At 36.4% G+C, this 25,296-nt stretch overlaps 1 protein-coding gene and 1 long non-coding RNA gene across 3 annotated transcripts in view; both read left to right on the forward strand.

The window, feature by feature from the left end:
• Positions 1 to 25,296, forward strand: part of lekr1 (Leucine-, glutamate- and lysine-rich protein 1) — a 268,183-nt gene that overhangs the window by 159,218 nt on the left and 83,669 nt on the right. For both annotated transcript variants that reach the window (XM_073929990.1, XM_073929991.1), the window contains exon 7: positions 9,912 to 9,993. In XM_073929990.1, coding sequence (XP_073786091.1) covers positions 9,912 to 9,993 — 82 coding nt within the window. The remainder of the gene's footprint in view (positions 1 to 9,911; positions 9,994 to 25,296) is intronic.
• Positions 15,296 to 17,988, forward strand: LOC137488312 (uncharacterized). The gene is made up of 6 exons (XR_011010243.2): positions 15,296 to 15,333; positions 15,654 to 15,761; positions 16,693 to 16,819; positions 16,995 to 17,080; positions 17,389 to 17,431; positions 17,529 to 17,988. It is a non-coding gene; the product is annotated as an uncharacterized lncRNA (long non-coding RNA).

The following is a 25,296-nucleotide window of genomic DNA, read 5'->3' on the forward strand; positions in this document are numbered from 1 at the left end:
TTTTACAAAAATCTTTTTTGTGTGTGTTTAACAGAAGAAAGAAACTCATAAAGGTTTGAAACAATTAAAGGGTGGGTGAATGATGAATACTAAACGTATTTAAGTAAAAGAAATAAATCAAATAAAAAAAAATCCCTACACAAGAGTGGTGTATTGCTGATGAATGATTTTAAGCTGAAATACAAATCAGGGTCTTGTTCATTGTCCAAGTGAGCATTTTCCAAAACCATCGTTAGCCAATTAAGGTTGCAAGTTACGTCATTACTAACATAGTTCCTTGATTTGGCGTTTTTCAAATCCATCAATCCAATGAACATTCTCAAAAACTGTGTCGCAAATTTGTAGGCTAGCAACTACACCTCGAGAGCTGTAGTTAGAAGCATAGTTCCTGGTTGTGTTCTATTTCTAGTTATCCCCCCTATGCCATATTTCTTTCGAACATTCCAACATTCAAACTTGGAGTGATTTAAAAAAAAAAAAAATATATATTAAAGTCATCTCTTGGTGTAACTTGCTTTCAAAGTATTTTTACAGTTCAGTTTTAGTAATCCTGATATTGACAATTGTGTTCCTTCGTAGTACATATTGAAAACATTTATGCCATTTTGAATGCAGTCGTGGCTCATGAGCCTGTTGGTTTGTCACCGACTCGGTCCCAGTCATTCCCCTCGCTGGCCAGCAGAGGCCACCATCTCCGGACTTTTAACATTACGTCATCCTTTCACTCTGATTCCAGCACACCTGATCTCCATTCCGTTAATGACCCACGTACCCTTTATAAGCAGCTCACACACACACACACACACACCTTTGCGAAGTCTTGTTTAGCCCCGGCCAGCATTACTGAGCGTTCTATCCTGCCTGATCTCCCGTTTACTACTTCAGCCCGTTTCCTGACTCTGCTCTGCCTGCCCACGACCTAAAGACTGTTACACGGACTCTGATACTCGCTGCCTGCCCTCGACCCAAGCCTGTTACACGGACTCTGATACTAGCTGCCTGCCCTCGACCCAAGCCTGTTACACGGACTCTGAATCACGCTGCCTGCCTCTGACCCATGCCTGGTAATCACTCTGTGTCTGTCAATTGCCAGCCCATATTCATTGCTGTGTATGTTGTATGTTCTCACAGTCGTGCGTGTTGTATGTTGAGTAAAGTGTGACTTAATAAATACTGCAAATGGATCCCTCCGTGTCAGTCTCCCCGTTACAGAAGACTTCGCCCAACATGGATCCCGCAGCCATACAGATTTTGTCTAACGAAGTCACAGCTCAAGCTCAGGTACTGACCACTCATCAACAGCAACTAACGTACTTAACCCAGTTGACAGACGAACTTGTGAAATCACTGCAAAACCTGCAAGTTGCTCCCACAGCGCAACTCACCGCCAACTACTCTCTGAGTCAACCCGTTGTGACACAAACCCCGACGATCTCTGGAGCTCGATTGGCATTTCCTGACAAATTCTCAGGTAACCCAGCAAAATGTAATGGCTTTTTGTTGCAATGTAAACTGTTTATCGCCCAACAGCCCCATCTGTTTAAGGACGAGAATGGAAAAATTGCTTTTGTATGCTCATTGCTCACAGGGAAAGCATTAGACTGGGCTACTGCAGTTTGGCCAGACAGCACCCCGATATTTCCCTCGTTTAATGACTTTCTCAAACGTTTTTGCACTGTTCGATCACCCCGAGGGTGGTCGTAATGCTGGTGAGGAGCTATTGTGTATTCAACAGGGAGATCGCTCCGCAGCTGAATTTGCACTGCATTTCCGCACTCTGGCAGCGCAAACAGGCTGGGCTGATGATCCACTTACTACACTCTACAGAAAGGCTCTGAAACCAGAACTGCATAAAGAGATGGCATGTCGTGACGAGGGAAAAACACTGGACCAGCTGATCGAACTATCCATAAGGTTAGACATTCTTCTCCGCACTCGTAACCCCCTGTGCTCAATTGCTTCCAGTCCTGTATCTCCTGAAACCCCCACTGAACCTATGCAACTGGGCAGAACCCGTCTAAACCCTGAGGAACGTGAACGAAGGAGGAGAAATCACCTGTGCCTCTATTGCGGACTTCCAGGTCATACTAAGGTCTTATACCCAACAAGCCTCCCCCTAAGACCCTTCCGGTGAGTGCTACCACAATGTTCACGACCACAAATGACATTGAGTATACCTGTCAGTTTGAAACACGAAGGAGTTGAGATTTTGACCAGGGCCATGATCGATTCAGGAGCCGCTGGCAACTTTATCGATTACAGGTTTGCTATCACTCACTCCATTCCTCTAACCTCCTGTGATTCCTCCCGAGCCATCACTGCTATAGACGGGCGCCCACTGGGAGAGGGACACATAAAATTCCAGACTCTACCAATCTCTCTTCAAACAGGCTCTCTCCACGAAGAAGAGATTTCCCTCCTTGCCATCGACTCCCCTCGACACTCTGTAATCCTCGGGTTACCATGGTTACAACTACATGACCCTCAAGTTTCCTGGAGAACTGGTGAGATCATTAAATGGAGCAATCATTGCTTTACCCAGTGCCTGCATTCTGTTTCCCCAGTCCAGATCAACACGATTACCAGCACCGAAGACCCTGAATTCTGTCAAATTACTGAGGCTTATGACTTAACCGAGGCTTTTAATAAGCAGAAAGCTACCAAGCTCCCTCCTTATCGTAAAAAAAATGACTGTGCCATCGAACTACTGCCAGGCACCACGCCCCCTCGTGGTCGAATTTTCCCTCTCTCTCAACCTGAGACTGCAGCTATGAACACTTACATCTCCGAGGAGCTAGAAAAGGGCTTTATCAGACCATCTACATCACCTGCTTCAGCTGGCTTCTTCTTCGTTAAAAAGAAGGATGGCAGTTTACGCCCCTGCATCGACTACCGAGGATTGAACGAAATTACTGTCAAATATCGCTATCCCTTACCATTGGTTCCAGCAGCCCTCGAACAGCTCCGCTCAGCCCAGTATTTCACCAAATTGGACCTTCGCAGTGCTTACAACCTCATCCGTATCCGACAGGGAGACGAGTGGAAAACCGGGTTCCGGGTGGGCAGAATACGCTCAACTCCCTGAGAAAGGCATCAACAGGTTTGACTCTATTCCAGTGCGTCCTAGGCTTTCAACCTCCTCTCTTCCCCTGGTCCGGCGAGACCACTGAACTTCCTGCTGTCGATACATGGTTCAGAAGTTGCGAGGAAGTGTGGAACGCAGCTCACACCCATCTCTCTCATGCCGTACACCGATTTAAAGAACAAGCCGACCGACACCGTCGTCCTGGTCCCACGTATTCCCCAGTACAGTGGGTATGGCTCTCCACCCATGACCTACGCCTCAGACTACCCTGCAAGAAGCTCAGCCCCAGGTACGTGGGTCCCTTCCAAATAGACAAACAAATATCTCCTGTTTCGTTCCGACTGACACTCCCTAATCAATACCGTATTTCTCCCACTTTCCATGTCTCCCTGCTCAATCCTGCTGTTGGTCCAGCCGAGGTGGATAGGGAGGTGGCAGCCGGTGAACAAGGTCCCCCGCCTTTCATGATCGATGGAGAGGAGGCCTATCAGATCCTGAGATCCAGACGCTGGGGTGGACAACTCCAATACCTCATCGATTGGGAGGGGTACGGCCCGGAGGAAAGATCATGGATCAACCGTAAGGACATTCTTGACTCAACACTACTGGAAGAGTTCCACTTGCAACATCCGGATATGCCGGCCCCTCGCCCCCGTGGAAGACCCCGGCATCGATTCTCCTCACTTCAAGAGCCGTTCGTTGGGGGGCGGGGGGAGTGCTCTGTCACCGACTCGGTCCCAGTCATTCCCCTCGCTGGCCAGCAGAGGCCACCATCTCCGGACTTTTAACATTACGTCATCCTTTCACTCTGATTCCAGCACACCTGATCTCCATTCCGTTAATGACCCACGTACCCTTTATAAGCAGCTCACACACACACACACCTTTGCGAAGTCTTGTTTAGCCCCGGCCAGCATTACTGAGCGTTCTATCCTGCCTGATCTCCCGTTTACTACTTCAGCCCGTTTCCTGACTCTGCTCTGCCTTCTGCCTGCCCACGACCTAAAGCCTGTTACACGGACTCTGATACTCGCTGCCTGCCCTCGACCCAAGCATGTTACACGGACTCTGAATCACGCTGCCTGCCTCTGACCCATGCCTGGTAATAACTCTGTCTGTCAATCGCCAGCCCATATTCATTGCTGTGTATGTTGTATGTTCGCACAGTCGTGCGTGTTGTATGTTGAGTAAAGTGTGACTTAATAAATACTGCAAATGGATCCCTCCGTGTCAGTCTCCCCGTTACATGGTAAGAAGATTTCTGAACGTGCCAAATTTTAAGAGTAGACTTTAAAAATAAATAAATAAACAATATCCTACTTAATAAATATAATAATAATAATAATAATAATAATAATTATTATTATTACACGTATTATGAAAATGTTACGTTATAACTAACATGGTTCAAATGTTGGCTCTGCAACAGAGAAACTACGATCTTGGGGAAATCATCACTACATCGTTCATTTCCCAAACGATGCATCGTACTATAATAGTTCAGGGCAAGTTATGCTGTTGTTTGGAAAATGCACCCTGTGTGGGATTGAGAGGAACTGACTTTGTAAATTATCCTTGACACCACCTTGTTAAAAATAATTACAAACATGCCTAAAGGTGCCGTTGGTTCAGTGAGAAACTCGGACATCATTTGTTTGCAGATGCCTCTTGGCTTCGTAATCAAATGAAATGCCACAGATTTAAGGGTGCAAATGCATTTTAGGGCCACTTTAAATACCAAACACTGTCATCAGACAAAACCAGACGAAGATGGGCTTGTAAGTGTATAATTTGCGGGGTTGGATGTCCTGTGTGTCAGGTGACTGCAGTAGCACAGCTCTAAATCTGTGGCCAGTCCAACTCCTACAGTTTCCTGTCATCCTCTTCTCCCTCTCGTCTTTTAAAATGTCTCCTGTTTCAAATCCTTGGCTGTTTTTCCCCCTGTCTCTTTGCTCTCTTCATGATAATGAGAGCAGGACCGAGTGAATGCAGCCTCCCGAACGCTGCATCGGATGTCACCGAGCCGAGATGATGAATGAGAATGCTTTCACTGGCCCGTGTTTGGGTGTAGAGTTCACCCTCAATTATGGCTGCTGGCAACCGATAGGCAGATTATGCTTCAGTGCTTCGCAAGAGATAAAAAGCAGGGAAAGAGAGAGAGAGAAAAGAGTTACTTTTATTGGCAGTGGGGGGAATAGATGAACGAGGGAAGAAAACCAGATGAACATTTATAGCAAGTGACAAAAGACAGCAAGACAGAGATCTGTTTTTAACTTTTGCCAACAGTAGATGTTAGAGTTGGATTTATTATTGTGAACATTTCTTTTAATACACAAGTTTCCTGAAGCGAGTCTTCATCACCCGACTAACACCATAGCCTGTTAGTTGTTTAAAGTGTCATGTTTGTCAAAGAATGTCAAAAAAGTAGTGCAAGTAGAGTAAAAGTGTCTGTTGTAAACACTTCTCAAAATAAAAAAATAGCCCTTATAAAAGAACTCAAGTGAAGTGAGTAGCGAGAAGTATTCCCCTTTACTGACCTTATTCTTTGCATGTGATTGGATGCAGCCATTTGAATGTTTTTGGCTCGAGACTTCCGGTCTCATTTACTTCCATTCATTTTTACATGTTAAAACAGCTCATTATGCTGCTTGGTGTTGCAAACTGACACTTTTTTTATTATAATTTTCTACTTGATCTGTATAGTCATGTAAACACTTGTTGGTAGCGAAAGTTTGACCATTTTCTGGCGTTTATTATTCCTAGTCATTTCTCCCATAGATGACTGAATCGGAAGTTCTAAAACAAACGCAAAAACGGGCACACTTGTGCATTTTGGTAATTAAAATGCAGCATAGATTATCATCATTTTCTTTTTTAACGTGCTTCTAAGTGTAAGTTAAATTATTTGTCGTTCATGCTGTATGCATTTAATTGTGAGAATAATTTAATGTGGGAACAAATTACATTCATATTTGCATCTATGATAAGCTGACAGAAAGCATGTTGATGTTGTTTAGTGAAATCTGTGTAACTTAAAGGCTCGTAAACACCGGGACGTTTTTATTGTTTGCGTTGCATCAAAAAAAAAAAAAAAAAAAAAACTGAGCATGAGGCAATTCTTTAAAAATGACACTTTTATGCCTGCCGTTTTGCGCGTTGGTGTGCACGATCACATTGACACCTTTTATTTAGTCACAAGGCATTAAACATCGATGGAAAACATGAGCAAAAAAGTCTCTGTGTGCACGGGCCTTATGAGGCACAAATTTAGCTGTGACTGTGTGTTAAAAGGCAACTATAATGAAATCATCTTTTGCAAGCTGTTTGTACAGAACTGTGTGTAGGTTTAGTGATATAGTGAAATATTGGAGTGATATAAACACAACGGGCTCTATTTTGATGATCCATGCGCAAAGTGCAAAGCACAGAGCGCAAAAGCAACTAGGGCGTGTCAGAATCCACTTTTGGTAATTTAAGGACGGAAAAATCCGCTTTTACCCTATTCGTCTAATAGGTGAGTTATAGGTGTGTTTTGAGAATAAACCAATCAAAGTCTTACTGTATCTCCCATTCCCTTTAAGAGTCAGTTGCATTGCGCCATAGCACATTTGCTTTTTACATGACTGACTTTGTAAGTGGAAAAACTGAGCATTTCACTATTAAGAAAACAGTCAAGCAGAGCATCTGCAGCGCGAGAATGAGAGATAAGCCTTCTCATTATCTACTTTCACTTTCGCTCTTGTGGATAGGGAAACCTTGTACACACAGACATCAATTAGCCTAAATATAATTAATTTAAATTGTTAAGGACAAATATTTTTTTTTTCAAAACTACTTTCAAATTCAGTTCTTATTTACAGCAAATGAATAAATGAACAATAATAACGAAGTGTGTTCAAACAACTGAGTTATATCCAAATACACATGCTATGCCCCATATAGTCTAAAACCTGATAGGTGGGCAAATCTAAACTTGTTTTTAATAAAATAAATATACATATGCATATAAAAATAATACTGCTTATAATAATAACATTATGCAAAAGCAAATTATGAATGAATTGAAAAAGCCCCCCAAGATGAAGAAGGCATGAAAGTTTGTTTTTTTATATTTATGTAGGCTAGAAAATAATATGTTTTGTAATATTTTAATCCTTTAAATATATATATTTATATCCTATAGGCCATATATCCTTATTATATCCTATATATATCCTTGATATTTTAATTATTTTTTTCATTTGTAAAGATATTTGGGTATTGCTGTACACCCTGTCTGTATTAAGCAATGTGTAAGCGAGGCGCACAACTAACATGCTCTGCGCTGTAATAGACCAGCTTTGATCTGATCTATCTGAACCTTCTATAAGTTCCTCAAAATAGCAATACAGCTTCTTTTTTTAGACCAGAACGTTTATAGGCACACATATGAGCGCAAATGCATTTGCTATTTAAACAGTGTGGCGGAAAACATCAAAACGACTCTTGCACCAAGCTGAAACTAGCAAACAACTTTTGAGTCCTCAATAGTTGCTCCGCATTGCACCGGGTGTATGATAGGGCCCAATAAGTCTCTTTTTTAAATTTCCTGATGTTAAAAATAGGATCCAAATCCCTCCTATTTTGAGGATAACCGCAACGTGATGAATGAATGCAGTTTTCCCACCCACTGATTTGATTGACAGCCATGTATTAACGTGTTTCCGTAGTGACACATACAATCATATCAACAAGACAGGCAGTGTGCAAAGCAACTGGGATTAAAAGATCTGTTCAGCTCTCTGTGATCATCAATCATCATCAAAAGTGATCAGGAATGAGTTTTACAAGTTAAAAATGTTTTTAAAACAGTGCATGCTTGTAATGAATTACAGCAATTTTAGCATCTTTATCACCACAGCCGCATGTCAGTGCAACGACAAGGACAAGATGACACTTCAATCCTGGTTTGTGGATGTTAAATAAGGTTTCTTTTATGCATAAACAGACATCCATACAGCAGTGGAAATCAATGTGTATTCTGTCACATTTGCTGTGCAAAACATTGTTGCAACTACACAACAAATACATCAAATAATAATTGGGAAAGTTTTTACTGTGGTATTTGTCACAAACGTTACGTGAGATCTGTTTCCTTAATGTCTGTCACCGTGCTGTTTATCTGACGCAGCTGAGGCAGAGATTGAGGCACACTCTACTGCGGCGTTCACACCAGACGCGGATGAAGTGCCAAACGCGAGTGATTTACATGTTAACCCTTTGATGCACAAGCTTTAAAACAGATATAGAAAAAATAAGCTTAGACGGGTCACTTTAGACCTATGTAGGGCATCAAAGGGTTAAGTCAATGCAAAGATGCAAATAGATATCCTGCGGTACTATATGTGCGAACGAAACGAATAAAGTGACAGATTTTATTGATCTATGTCGCGAATGATGCATGTCGCATGAATTGATCGAGTTGGAAAATCTGAACTCCAGTGGACATTTGCACCGCATTAACCAATCAGGAGCTTTGTCTTATAAAGGCGTAATTATGATGTAGCGCCTGTTGTTTGTGTCCCTGGGAAAATCTTCCGGCTGACACAGAAGAAGCTGGGCTCGGCTCAATCGGAAGCATCGCTAAAAGCTTCCATCAGGTATAGTTTCTGTAGGAGTTTATAAACTCACAGAGCTATAAACACAACCATTCTCTCAATAAAATCTATGTTAGCCATTTAGCAATGAAGCTAGAGTCACCGGGCAGACAGAAACCCTGCCCATGATGCAAATCTGTCCATTATGAAGTGAATTTGATGTGCGAATAAAGCGAGTAAACTAAAATTGTTCACACGTCTTTTCACACGGAAACTGCGTGATTTGTCCGCTCATGACACGTCAGGTGTGAACAAAGCATCACAGGCACATGGGAACGGTGGGCGGGAAGAACTAGCATTCAAGGCACAGGCAACAAAACCAGCTACTAGCAACTTTTGAAAGATATATTGAATAATCTGATGGGTGTTTTGAGATGAAACTTTACAAACACATTCTGGAGACACAAAAGATGTATCTTAAATCTTGAAAAAGGGGTAAAATAGGTGCCCTTTAATGCTTAGGTTATGCACTTAGAACAAACTACTAGTGTCCAGCAGTTGGCATCGCAAACTAAGCTCGCGCAGTGCTGATATAATGCAAGCAATTTGTGCATGTATTCAAAAACATAACGTTCTGTTGTACATTAACATTATTGTTTAAGACCATTTCGTGATTTTAGTCATTATAGGAATATTTCATCTTCTTATCAATGACATGCAGTCATACAGTCTCTCGCTCGTTACTTGTAACAATTTTTCATCTTTATGGACACTTTTAATGGTTTTACACTGTATATGTTTGCTGGATTTATAAAGTGGTCGGTCTGTCTGATGTGATTTTTCTGTGCACCATTTGATAGGACAGATCACAGATCAGATAGGACAGCAAACCACAGACAAGAAAATATTTAACATATAAAGTAGTGACCATAGGTTGAATGAAAATAGCAACATAAAAATGCAGATATGGCACTAAAAATGTAAGAAAAACTAAAAGTATATATATATATATATATATATATATATATATATATATATATATATATATATATATATATATATATATATATATATATATATATATATTATTTTTTTTTTTTTTTTAATTACATAGTAATTTAAATTTAAATTATTCAGTAAAATACTAAGTAAAGTAAAGTACTCAGTAAAGTACTTACTTACTTAAAGTGTTACTTAAGTTGCTGCATTTAATGAAAGTTCTTTCTTTTTTTTGCCTTTTTTTTTTACAGGCCTGGAAGATGAGATGAATTCTTTGAAATTGGAGCTCCAGAACAGCACACATGAACAAGAGCATGCGAAGAAACTCCTGGAGTAAGTGTTTGTTGAATAATCCACATTATTGTCAGCACATATACCACACATTTTGATTCACAGATTTGTTCACATTTTAAATGTAACAACCCAAGCTCATGAAATATACCTAGTGTTTGTGTGAGGACAGTTTTGCAGTAATAATATTACACTATGTTGTTTCTTGCATATTTCTCAGATAAAACCTTACAATTCTAAGGTGACGATTTACATTACCGTTCAGAAATATCTTATTTTTTATTTTTTTATTGGTTTTGAATAAAGTTTAAAACCATATTTTTATTGGGCTAAATTTATTTGATATAGTACAAACATCTGTTTATGATATTTTACAATATTTTAATGCATTCCTGTGAGATTGTTCAGGATCATTACTCTTTAATTTTCAGTGTGCCTTGATCCTTCAGAAATAAGTTAGCTATTTAAAGAAAAATGTAATACAAGATACACTTACAGTACAATACAGACAATACATTAAATTAAAAATAAAATTTAAAAATTTAATTAAATTAACTCAGTGGTTGAATTTTTTTTTTTTTTTAATAAGCCAATTGTTTTATAATTATTAAAAGTGGTACGCTCTCTCATATGCACTGGTATTTAATTCCAGCTTTCTGCTGCTCTAACTGAAAAAAACAAATAAATAAATAAAAATAACTGATTGTCCATAAGCAGTTCTCATAAGTTTAACTGAAAATATCCCCTTTAACTGATAACCTAGTCTGTCTTATATTGTCCTTGCAGACAATCTTACATTGTTTGAGGGGTGGTGGTGGAAGATCATTAAATATTTTATACATTCTTGTAACACTTGTTTTTGTACCATCCATACAAGAAAATATAATGGTGTTTCTGTAAAAAAGAGAACTTCACTCTAAACTCAGATCTTCAGTTACGTTAGGGATTCAGTTTAAATTTGCTATTGAGAAGGTTTAAATTGTCAAAATGGTAGCACTTGTTTGGTTTACTGGAGGAAATGAACCAGTTCTTGCAGAAAACAAATAAGACTTTCTACAGAAGAAAAAACACTATTAGAACTACTGTGAAGTTCCTTGCTCCATTTAATATCACTTGAGAAATATTTGGGAAAGAATAAATGTTTCACAGGTTAGCTAATAATATTTTATGCTTCGCTGTATGTAGCTAAACACTGAAGTGAGTGTTACTGTTACATTATTGTAATATAGATGTTGGGTTAATTAGGCTATCATTTTTGTTTTTTATTTAAGGAAAAAATAAATAAATGTAAAGCTTCAAGTTAGTTAAAACACAATTAATTGCAGGTGAAAGCAAAACAAATCAATTCAAAATAAACTGATCATTGCTTTAGCTCTGAACGTTGCTTCATTTAAGCCTTATTGGTTACCTTTTTCCAAGAGCATTATAAGCAGTCAGATTTGATAGAAAGCACTTTTTTAGAGAGCATAGATCAGATGAGAGGCTGACTAAATATGTGGCTCACTAAGAAGAGAGTTTTAAACTATGACGCACTGATAGCCACTAATATTATTTGCAAGGTTGACACACTCCAGGTAGATTATTCTGACCCAGTATTTCATCCTCATTTTCTCAGGATTCAGCCCTTCGTCACACACGCTGCATCCAACGCTCTCAGCACAGCTCGCATTACAGCTCAATATAACACCATTATCTATAAAACACCCCCTCCTCTCCTCTAGAATGATTTAATGTGTGTGGGGAATGAGAAAGAGCAGCACTTTATGATTTGCTCAGTTGGGTAACAGTCATCCATCTTCCTCCTAGTCTGAGAGAAAACCGTCTTGTATTACATTTGCATTCCAATGCAGCGCTGTCTGTCTAAATAGGAATATTTATTTCACCAAGGCGATGAGGATATCTTCCCTACACAATGTGACATGTCTCCTCATGAAGAGAGTCTAGTTTTATTTTATTTTTATATTATTTTATCCTGGAGGTGCACAATGAGCAAATGTGTCTCAGTAGTTAATGTTAATCAATGCATTTACTAACATGAACAAACAATGAACAATACATTTAGTAGTTCATTGTTAGATCATGTTTACACATGGTGCATTAACTAATGTCAACAAGCTTGGACTTGGATGTTAATAATGCATTGGTAAATGTTCAATTATGATTAATAAATGCTGTACATGTATTGTTCATGATTAGTTCATGTTAGTAAATGCATTAACTACTTTACAGATTTTATATCACATTTCACACACTGATTCAAGGCTGGGTACCTCTACATGGACTTCAGTAGTATTTTGACCTTATTCTGAATAAGACAATATTATAATTAAAGTGTTTACATTATTTGCTTTTAGAATATTGCTTTCATGTTGCAGTTTTAGTTGTTGTAGTACATATACATTCAGCTGTAAAATGTTCCGCTTCTGACCTCAGTGTGTTTCAGTCAGTCGTGTGTCACAGTATCCTGTTCACCAAATGAGATTGCCATGACATTTGCATTATGGCAAAAACAAAAAGAACAGAAAATGCTGGCTGCCACTTTTCAAATTAGTTGTCAAGAACAAAAAAAAAAAAAAAACAGGTAATATTATTTATCATTTGGCCCAAGTACACAGGTTGGTTTTACTGCAATCTAATTATTATAAATTTATTAATTTATGCAAAAACAAAAAAGACAGAAAATGCTGGCTGTCACTTTTCAAATTGGTTGTCAACAAAAGGTCATATTAAATGATGTAACTAGCTGCCATCTTGGATGTTAAAAGTATTTTTTTCTGAGGTCAGGGTTGTTTGCTATGCCCCAAGTACTCAGGTCGAAGGAACATAGAAATTCTATCTGACTAACATCTAACATCTTAATGTGTTTGAAAAAACTTTCAAAGGCTTTTGTTTTCATAAACCACGTGGACGTGAATGCGTCTGAGTGTTTTATTGGCTAAAGTAGACGTCTCACGTCTTTCCAGCAATCTTCCTTCTGCGTTCACACAGTACAACATTCAGGAAAATTACCGGTAATGTTACAACTTTACTTTCCGGAAAATTGGCGAAACAAATTTACCAGTATTTTTAAAAAGGGCCTGTTCATACATACAGACCTTTCCGGAGAATAGCCGGTAATGTTTGATGTTTCATTTTTGATTACAAAACTACAAGGAAGACATTAGACAAAGATTTAAGAATTATTTTTAAGATCTTTAGAATCATATCCTATCTGTTTGGTAACCATATTAATTTAAGTTAGGACCACATTTAGGACAAAAGATAATATAGAACAGCATGTCCTGTCTGTTATATTAATTTAAAGTCCATGTGAACATATACAATGTTTATTTTGCCTGTGTACATTCTTTAAGTTAATCCACTAAAAAAAAAATGTTTTTATAATCATCAATCCAAGTTTGACCATTTGTATGTGCTTTTGGTGTAGCATTCCTTCTCTGCTGGCCTCAGCTTGATGGCTTTATATCAAAATACTTAAAGGTCCTGTGAAGTGCTTTGAAAAGTGCATTTGTTTTATTAGAAATTTGGCATGATCTCAATTGAAACATGAAGACAGAGCGGGGCATAAAGTATCTCTTTCCCTTAATTAAAAGCATCCAATAGCATTTTGTTTGTATCACAGGTCTGCCAGTGAGATTGGTTGAGCTCAAGTACATCATTTGAAAATCAAATGAGAATTGTCTTAAAGGGAACATATAAGATAAGATAGAGCATTTGATTGGTCAGAAGATTATTGTCTTGACTTTAGGGCAACCTGATAGCAGTCCTAATTTTAAAATTGTTTGAGAGCTACATACAATTATTACATACATTGATGATTAAAAATGAGGAACAAAAAACAAAGATGTTTAATGGTAGAAAGACTCTTTGAGGACCCTGAAGATGTGTTATGTTTTAATGACAGAACACATGTAAAAACAGACTGCAAAAACATATTTCAGGCCAATTGACTTTTTTTTAAAAAAAATTTTATGCTAAATAATTAGAGTTGTTTAGTAACAGACCTGAGATTTAAGGTTTACTAAAGAAAAAAAAATAAAAATGATTTTGTAAGATTTAATAAAAATGTCAAGTCAAGGTTTTCTTTGCATTTTGTGACACACAGGTTACACACTTGGCAGTGGTCAGCAGTTTATGGTAAACAAAAGAACATGTCTTTGAACAAGAATTTGTATCTGCTGTCTTCTGTTTTCATGTATTGCACTGGTAATTATTAAACCAAACAGCCCAATATTGTAAATTGTACTGTAACAAAGAAACTGTATGTTGATATATACAGTATATATTATTCTGCCATGGACATTGCGTGGGAAGGTACCATTAATATATGTACTGTAAAGTGTAAAACAGGAACTCATGTAAACACTTTAACCATATTGTTGTTTTATTAATAATACAAAACAATAATTAGGTAATAATTAGATTTACCATTGTCTATGTAAATGTAGGACTATAGTATTGTTGTCTCTGTAAGAGTGACTGAATACTTACTTTATTTTCTTCCTTGTGTGTGAAGGCGCTTCTGTGAGTATGAGAGCTGTCAGGTGTGTGTGTGTGTGTGTGTGTGGCAGGACAGTGTATGTGATGTGACAGTAAGAGAGTGGTGTTTGCTGTCAGGGCTGCTCTGGCATTGACAGCTGTGTATGTGTGTACGTGTGTGTGTGTGTGTGGGACGGGGCTTGTCGCGTGCTGAGTCCTTCCTGCCTTCTGCACAAATGTACTTTGGTAGGTTGATAAACAAGCTGACAGGCCTCCATCTCTGTAAAAAACACACAAGATGTACAAAAGCATTCAAAAGTCTGGCTTGGATTTTTATTTTTGTCATTATTGTTAGTTGTAATTATTAGTAGTAGTATTTTGCATTCAAAGATTAATTAAACCGACAGAAAAACAAAACAAAAAAACATTTACATTAGAACAAAATTATTAGATCCTTAAAAGGGCACCTATTTATCCCCTTTTTCAAGATTTAGGATACATCTTTTGTGTCTCCACAATGTGTCTGTAAGGTTTCAGCTAGAAACACTCATCAGATTATTTATTATAGCTTTAAGAATATTGGAATTTTCTGCTTTGAAAACATTGTAGCTGTGTTGCCTGTACCTATAATGCTAGTACTCCCCACCCACCGTTCACAGCAAATTCATCAGAGTTAAATTCTCGGTGTTGAAGCATTTCAGAGTAAAGTGTTGACGTTAAAGAGTTAGATTTTGATAAATGAATATAATAAGAGTTAGAATTGATTTTATTCAGTGCGAAATCAAGGAGTTATCTATTCAACACTTGGTGGTGTTATTTCCAACATCCGGGAATTCATGCAGCCCCAGTCACTGAAGAATTTTCCAGACGCCATTTTCCATCTGAGGTTTAGAACAGCAACTGGTGAGTCAAACTACCTAAATGTTGGTATTTTACTGACTTTCTTTAAGGAAACACAGTTGTAAACATATTGTTAAGTTAATAACTTTAGAATGGAGTGACAATTTTAAACTTCTGCGGTTCATTCATGGTCGTTTGTGTATCTAGCTTAACTGCATTACTATTGACTTCTTTTCAAGAATGTTTTTATATATGCTCACGCATACATAGTGCATAAAAACATCAAATGTACATGTTCAACACATTTCTGTCACGCTTAATGCCATTTTGTGCGTTGTTACCCATCTGTAAAATAAAATCGACACTTCTCCTTTAATTCGAAGCAAACTAGCGAGGGAATCCCCGGAGCAGCCTAACGTTACTCTGCCCGGATGCTAACGGCAACACAGGACGGTTTCCATAAGCTCTGGAGAGTTTCTAAAACATATCTGGTGAGTAAATGAACATATGCTTACTTGTAAAAGGCTTCCTGACTGAAACATATGATTGTTTGTTATTCGTGTACGTTAATTTGGTTATTTTAAACACCGCGGCCCTTTTAAACTGGTTCATTCGTGGCCGTCCATATAACGTTACCGTTAGCCCATAGACTCGTGTGATAACGTACGCTTGAATTATATTAAGTGTTGACAACCATTAAAGTCGGAATGTTAACATTAATGTATTTAAATGACCGCGTTTGCACTTTATCAGACATTTAACGTTACAGAAGTCTCCTGGAAGTTGCGGGACTAACGTTAACGTTATCCCGCAAATGCACAGAGACTCCCAGATGCCCAAGTAGATGCCCGCAAATGAATGATAATCTCCCGGAAATCGCGCGTCTCCCGCCCGGTCATTAAACACTTTGCACACCCCTCTCCACCGCATCCCTCCCAGCTCTTCAGGTACGTCGCGCGCAACTCATCCCAGCTCTTTAGGTTCTCATCTCTCCCGCTACCTCCCGCAAATCAACTCTGTATCCCCCGAAAATGACTTTTCCCAACTCGGGATGTCTGACGTTTGTAAGTTAGGCTATTTCTGTAGTCAGGAAGATCTTAGTCAAGCTTTTTCTCCCGCATGATGTTGTGCTTAAAACTATAGTCTAAACTTAGCATGTACTGTACACAACATTTCCGTTTTATTAAAGACAATTTAGTGCGTTGTAAACAGCCACCTGTCTGTAAAATTAATCAACTGATTCATATTTGAGCAGCCTAATGATGATACAGGTTTGATTTGTAGATTTATTATCAATAATCAACATCTGAATCAAAAGATATCTGAAAAAGTGTGAGGCATACTTTGTGATGTTCATCTCTCTTTTTTATCTGAAGGTTATGCATATGTGTTAGATACTAATGTGTTGTTGTTTTTTAACAGCCACAGTTCTCTATACAATAACACAAGACCCTGTGACGGTGGCTGATTAGAGGCGGATGGTGTATTTCCAGAGTTGGTGAAATGACCAAGCACACCTTCTTGGTCATATGTGGTGATAATAATGAAGGTATGTTTGATAAAGTTCTGTATTTGTTTCACATAAGCTGAGAGGGTATTAGAGCATTAGAGAATAACAAATGACATGAAGGTGATAAGTTTTGTATTGTGGGTGAACTGTTACTTAAATAATGTTTTGCTCTTTGCTTTGCACTTTTCCTCTTCTGCTTATCCTAATATTTTAGATTATATTTGGACCTGAAACATCTGCTAGACTCCAGTAAAGGTGGCGTCAATACTGGACCTGAAAGGGCCTAACAAGTTGAATCTGGTAAAGAAACACGCACACACACACACACACACACACGCACGCACGCACACGCTTACAGAAAACTGTAAGTTTATGAATATTTTTTACACTGTGGCCAATATTTTGGGGAAGTCAGCATCACTAAATGATATAAAAGATTTTAAGCTCCTCTAAATTTTGCTCCAAGTGTTGTGTTAAATTCAGGATTCTGGACAGACAGCTGCCTGTTTTTCCAGTTCTAGTCATAGTGGTTAACCTAATTGTGTTTGGAGATTCAACAGTGATGTATGTGTTTTTTCTACTTTTCCATATCCTGTCACATCAACCAGCTGGGAGAGTCAAGTTGTGGACCATCATGAAGATTTTCAAATGGTGAGTTTAGATTTCTTGAATGTTTTATTTACTTTAAATGTTCTTTTAAATATATCATAGAATTTGATTGCAATTTGTTTTCAAACATTTTTCCTAGTCATGCTGGAGTCTTGAAGAGTTCTTAGATGAGCATCACCCTATATCCGTGCATCAGGAACCACCAGACGTGCGATCAGCAGCTGCTACATCGTCATGGATAAAAAGGTCATCCTGTGGCTGGGAAGCACTTCATTCACAGGACATGCTTGATGAGATTTCCTAGCTCCAGTTTGTTTTCACACAAGTTTACAGCATTTATACCTTCATTTAAACTGCTATGTTTGATATGGAGGAACAAGGAAACACCAGAAGTGAAAGATTTGCACGCCAAAAAGTTTAAAATGTGATTTCAGAAGAAAACTATGTGGTCAGAAGAAAACTATGAGTGACAATATATTAAACTTTCAAATTGCTCTGATGAAACATCAAGTTTGGACCAAAGGACTGAAACAGCCTTTTTGAGCACTGGTCATACATATTTTGTTGATACTGTCTGTACTAATAAAACATTTAAAGCATATCTGACATTGTTGCATTTTAAAAACTGAATGAATTGTTGAAGTGGTGAATGTTTTCAAATAAAATGTTTTTTCTTTTGTAATTTACAGTCTATTTGACCTTTTTACCATATTTACACTCAAGAGAGTTGAATAAAATAACAATATATTACACCAGGTGGTGTTAAATATAGTTACATTTTTAACTCTGCCTAGAGTTAAAATGAACCCTTACTTCGGTGTCAATGTGCCAACCCTTTTGAAAGTGTTGATTTAACTCTGTTTTGAGTGGACCCCATGAGACACTTTCAAAGTGTTGAAATTAACACCCATAGAGTTGTTTTGGGTCCCCATATTTTGCTGTGTTCCCACGTGCCTGTCAGAGTGTTCCTCAAACTCCACCTTGGCTGCTTCAGATACACAGCACATTTGTGAGAAATAGTTCAGTAAGAACTTTCCCAATGATTATCATTGATGTATCTGTTGTGGAATTAATTCAAGCCTTTTACTGAGTCACACACACTGAGTCAGTTGTTACAAGGTTCACACACACACACAGCGCACTCGTTTAACTTTGCACTGTGTGTAATGTGATAGGATATACAATAAAGTCCATTATTGTATGAATATCTGTTATGTTAATGTACAAAATGAATCTGATTTATGTCAAGTTGCTGTGGGCCTCAAAATGTAAGGGATTTGGACCCATTTTGACGTCAGAAAATAAAAAAGAGTCTTATTGTGTTTATATCACTCCAATATGACCGTAGATACACTATACATACACACAGTTCTGTCCAAACAGCTTCCCAAAGATGATTTTCATCATAGGTACCCTTTGAACATTATATTTGTCAAAGAATGTTTCTTTTTCAAATATTTGCCAAATTATGTTTAATAATTATGTGAGTAAGAGATATTTTCCAGTATTTTATCTAATTTTTTTTTTCTTCTGGATAAAGTTTTATTTGTTTTATTTAGCCTAGAAAAAAGCATTTTTTTATTTCTGTTTTTTTTTATCATTTTAAGGTCACAATTATTAGCCCTTTTAAGCATTTGTTTTTTCGGTTAGCTACAGAACAAACCATCATTAAACAGTAACTTGCCTAATTATCCTTATTTGAATAGTTTACTTAATTAACCTAGGTAAGCCTTTAAATTGCATTAAGCTAAATACTAATATCTAGTAGAAATATTGTAAAATACCATGTACTGTTATCATGGCAAATATATATATATATATATATATATATATATATATATATATATATATATATATATATATATATATATATATATATATATATATATATATATATATTTACCCATTAACTAAAAACTTAACTAACTATATATATAAACAGTTATTAGGCTATAACGACTATTTAGTTATTAAAATTGATATGTTTGGAAATGTGTTGAAAAAATCTTTGTTAAACAAAAATTGGTGAAAAAAATATAAAAGTAGTTGTTATTTACAGAAGGGCTAATAATTCTGACATCAACTGTACCATGAAATTAAGATCTGTTTTCGTCTTTGACAACAATAATAATTTATTTTTAATCATTATAATAAAATATTCCTTTTTTTTTAGAAAAATTATAATTTTCTGTGTGTGTGTGTGTGTGTGTGTGTGTGTGTGTGTGTGTGTGTGTGTGTGTGTGTGTGTGTGTGTGTGTGTGTGTGTGTGTGTGTGTGTGTGTGTGTGTGTTTGTGTGTGTGTCTGAGTGTGTGTCTGAGTGTGTATGTTTATGTCTTTTTTTCTCTGTTATGTGTCAATAGCTATGTTTCCATGCAAAAATCCAAATTAACTTTATGTGCAAAACTGGATTATGGCATAAAAGATGTGTAAATAAAGCTGCATTTCCATCGAAAGAGACAAACTGTACAAAATGTAGCCAAATATCAACACTAAAAACAGAATTTGCTGTGGTAGGAAAAGCTGCTTGAATCTTTCCTTCATTTAATAATTTACTTGCACCTCAGAAGGCAATCCTGACATGTAGTGAACGCGCGGTGGCGTTTGAAGGTGTGAGATGCAGAGCACACTCTTGATTCTGGAGGTCATTCATAATTCAATAACACTGAAACGATTAAGGCCAAATGACCAAAACAACATGATGTTTAAAAAATGAGCTTGCTGGTTTATTAAATTGAATTGAGCTAATTGTCTCTGATTCTCAGTCTACTTTAATGTGTGTTTGTTGCTTTGAATGTGAGCACTGAAGAGAGCAATGTGCTGAAGCGTTTGCTTTCTCTTACTTGTTTTAACTCACTTGCACTTTGCCCATTTTGCACAATGTAACTTGTAGCAGCCGTTCTCAACTCAGCCATTTTACAATATATTTATAGAGAAGTTAAATAAGCAGCATATCAATAAAGATCTCATACCATTGATCTAAAGCTTTTGCTATTTGTTAGCTAAACATTTGCAGTACCAAGTCTACGTCTTAATATACATACAGTCTGAAGTCAGAAATATTAGCCCCCCCCCCCCCTTTTGTTTATTTTTCCCAATTTATGTTTAATGAAGAAAAGTTTTTTTTTTTTCAACACATTTCTGAGCATAAAAGTTTTAATAACTCATTTCAAACAACTTTATTTTATCTTTGCCATGATGGCAGTAAATAATATTTGACTTGATAATTTTCAAGATATTTCTATACAGCTTCAAGTGTCATTTAAAGGCTTAACTAGATTAATTAGGTGAACTAGGCTGGTTAGGATAATTAGGCAAGTTATTGTATAATGATGGTTTGTTCTGTAGACTATCAAAAAATATAACTTAAAGGGACTAATAATTTTGAGATTAAAACGGTTTAAAAAATAAATAAAACCTGCTTTTATTCTAGCCAAAATAAAACAAATAAGACTTTCTCCAGAAGAAAAAATGGTAACACTTTAGAATAACTATCCGTTATAGTTAATAGTCTATTAATAAACTGTTAGTTAATGGGTTAAAAATGACTTGTTGAATAAAAGTTAATGGTTTGTTAACTGTGCCTTGGATAGCCAATATATCACTTACAAGCTGTTAGTTAACACATTATAAATGACTTATTAACTGTATTTTAATTATTTATAACTATACATAATAAATTAGTATTAGATCATGAACAAGCTGTTAGTAAATTATTACTAAAGACTTATTAAGTATCAGTTAGTAGTTTATATATGTTATTGGGACGTTATTCTAAAGTTGCAACTATTCTTCATTTATTAACTGTTATTAAATGAGCAATAGTTGCAACTTTAGAATAACGTCCCAATAAAATACATAAGCTAATAACTAACTATTAACTAATACATTAACTCACATATTACAGATCAGTTGTTCATAGTTTGTTAAACATCTACTAATACCAGTGAAACTCTGTAGTACAGCAAATGGGTGAAACAAGTTTAACCTACAGAAATTAAATGTGATATTTAAAATATAAAATGTTTGTACCTTAACCTTGTTACACTCATAGGCTTTTCTGTGAGCTGTATTTTACCAAAGAAACTTCACAGATGAAATGTTGAACATTGTTTTCAATTTATAGAAACACACATACACATGACAGAACAGCAGTATGCAACAGAATACAAACCCATGAGGTTTGGGCACTTTTTGTGCTAAACATGAAAACAAAACAAATAAAAATTTATTTTATTATAAGAGTTCTACAAAGGTTTCACTGGTATAAGTAGATGGTAAATACACTATGAACAACTGATCTGTAATATGTGAGTTAATGTATTAGTTGTGTTAGTTATTAGCTTATGTATGTTTTTGAGACGTTATTTTAAAGTTGCAACTATTGCCCATTTACTAACAGTTAATAAACGAAGAATAGTTGCAACTTTAGAATAATGCCCCAATAACATATATAAACTATTAACTGATACTTAAACAATCTTTAGTTAGTAATTTACCAACAGCTTGTTCATTATCTATTACTAATTTGTTAGGTACAGTTATAAATCACTAAAATACAGTTAAAAAGTCATTTATTACCTGTTAACTAACAGCTTTTAAGTGATCTATTGGCTATCTATAAGGCACAGTAATAAATAATTAACAAACCATTAACTTTTATTTAAAAAATATATATTAATCGACTATTAACAAGTTATAACGGATAGTTATTCTAAAGTGTTATCATATATATATATATATATATATATATATATATATATATATATATATATATATATATATATATATATATATATATATATATATATATATATATATATATATATATATATGTATATATATATTAGACATAATGTAAAAATACCCTTGCTCTGTTAAACATCATTTGGAAAATATTTTTAAAAAGAGACAATAAAAAATCAAAGGGGGGCTAATAATTATTACTTAAACTATATACATATAGTGGCTCTTCAGAATAAAGCTCATTTGTATTGTAGAGATAAAGTAAGTCTAATAGAAATACATAACAGTAAGTAAATGATCATAGTGAACTACGTGTTTGACCTAAATTAAGTTATACAAGCAAGCCAGCCAAGTATAAAACCTGAATTATTCAACTTTCTCAGTGAAGATATCCTAGACTTTTTCTCAGCATGATGGAACTTTAGACCTTATTAATTGGATTGCCCTGGGTCAGCTTCTCTTGTGTGTGTGTGTGTGTGTGTGTGTGTGTGTGTGTGTGTGTGTGTGTGTGTGTGTGTGTGTGTGTGTGTGTGTGTGTGTGTGTGTGTGTGTGTGTGTGTGTGTGTGTGTGTGTGTGTGGTGTGTGTGTATGTGTGTGTTAATGTGTCTGCCAAAGCTTTGATATCTCCATATCAGGGAAGAAAGAGCATTGTTTGTATGGAGCATGTGTTCCTATGACAACCACACAACCTATAACCCTATTTCAGGCTTGCGTATCACACATCTGCCGAGCCCGTTTGTTTCTGTGCCTGTGCTGATACATGTCAGAAATAGTTATGGGCTATTTAAAAGACACACTGAGCAGCAGACCACCAATGTAATTAACCTGCGGGGGGAGAGAGAGTGCAAAAGTGCGAGACTCAAAGAGAACTTTTCTAAAATGATGGTGAGACATGAAGTGGTGATATACACTATAGTCCAGGACATTGTAGTTCGTTTACATAAGTAACAATAGCAAAATAAAGTATTTTCTGACAACTTTGACATGTTATACACTAACATTTTTTATGCAGTGGAATGAGAAGAACAGAAAGTGAAGAATATACTGCAGACAGTCTGAAAAAATATTACAAATTTGCATGAATCTGGTTGACAGCAGAGACTACAGGCTGTCATTGAGGATCAATAACAAAATGTTGATAATCGTGGAAATTTTGTCATAGTTGTCTGAATCATTTTTGGTTGATTGTAAATCATTGCATACCTGTCCATCAAAGATTTGACAGTAGCTGAAATCATGTTAATCCACTTGCTAAGTTGTGACATATCAGTGACGAATGGAATACTGTTTCCGGGTCTAAGACGCCAGTCATATAAAATATAAAAAAAAAACATTCGTTTATGACCCCTTTTTAGTAATACATTTACATAAAATCATAGTGTACACAACAGTCTTTGGACTTGCTGCACCACAGAGACCAATATTTTAACAATTTAGAACAAATTAATCACTTTCTGGCCGGATATTAGGCATGGTTATATATATATATATATAAATAATCACAATATATATATATATATATATATATATATATATATATATATATATATATATATATATATTGTGATTGTGATTTTCAACATCGCTTTGTAAACATTTATTATTACCTTTGAGTTTCCTTATACAGTTTGATAGAGCTTTTGAACCCAGAAGAAGATTCCTGTGATGTTAAACTTAACAAGCGGATATAGAGACAGAGGGCATTTAAGCCACAACTACACAGAATGGTGGGTGGGGTGCAGCTTTCTGTTGTGGGACAGCTGCCTCCCTGTCAAGTCCAAAATAATTACAAAAAAAAAAAAAAAAAAAAAAAAAAAACAGAATGTAACTGGCACTGGACTGCTGACTTCTGATTGGTTATTTTTTCTGATTGGATTAGGTTCCAATCCAATATTATATTTAGTACTGTCATTTGCTGATGCTGATTGACATGTCATTTTTCAAAAAAACTTAATTTTGAGTTGTACTGTGACCACGAGTGTTTTTCAAATTGATGACATCCTGAAGATGATAGAATATAGAGATAAAAATAAAGTAAAAAAAATTAAATAAAATAAACAATTAATTAACAAAAGTAAAACAATAAAACAGAAAACTGTTCAATAGCATTATATGCGAGTGTCATCACACTATCATTTGGTTAAAACAAAATGTAAATATTATTGTGTTGTATGCCAACAACAAACACCCATGTTAGAAAAAGGCCTGATTTAGACCAATATAGTTAAATTTTTCTTTGTATCTCCTCCTCTCAGGTTCACAAGGTGGTGAAATATTCATTTTACATGGTTATAAATAGTTAATGTTTCGTGTTGCCCATTACTTTTCATTTCATTATTAGTTCTCTTACTAAGCTGTTTGGACAGACATGTGTTTAGGTATAGTGTATAGACCGTCATGTTAGGGTGATATAAACACACCCAGTCCTTTTTTTTTTAATTGAACAACATAAAAACGGTGGACCAATTGGAGCGGATTTGAGACGGACCGCAACTTGACATAGGAGTGCGGTTCCCCCTCCCACCAATATTGATTGACAGGCGCGCATTACCACATCCTTAGTTTGTTTTTTCATGTCTGACATTTTCAGCGTGTGAGTCAAAGCGATGTCACCAAAGGAACATCCTTGCTCTATCTTTGAATGTAAGGCTCATTGGGCTCAACACAAGAGCCTTCATCCTCTTCCTGCGAATGAGCAACAGAGATTTTACATAAATGTACATATATATATATAGGCTATTTGCACAGAATGCAGTGAATGCAACGTATCGAGATTCGGGCCATTAAAAACAGCTGATCCACCCCGAGGCTTTCAGCACTCTCTGAAAACATTTGATTGATCTTGGCTGGCGAATGAACATTCACCACATGATCATTCTCAACGGTGCCATTGTTTGTAACTTTAGGTGGGTTTGCAAACATGTGTACTTTTCATTGCATCATTCTCAAACTTCAGCCGTTTACATTTCCCGGTCAGCCCTTCAGCCGTTTGCTTCCGTGGTCACAGAAGCTCCCTGTCACCTTAACTAGGTGCGGCTGTAAAGTATGAGCGCATTGCCTCCCGTGTGCGTCCCTCCATTGGAAATAACAAACTTGCCTTAGTTATAGCCTCAGTCAAAGTTAATCCAGTGTGCGTGGTTATTAGTCTTGGTGTACAAGCTT

The sequence above is a fragment of the Danio rerio genome, chromosome 18 (assembly GCF_049306965.1).
Source record: "Danio rerio strain Tuebingen ecotype United States chromosome 18, GRCz12tu, whole genome shotgun sequence".
NCBI lineage: Eukaryota > Metazoa > Chordata > Actinopteri > Cypriniformes > Danionidae > Danio > Danio rerio.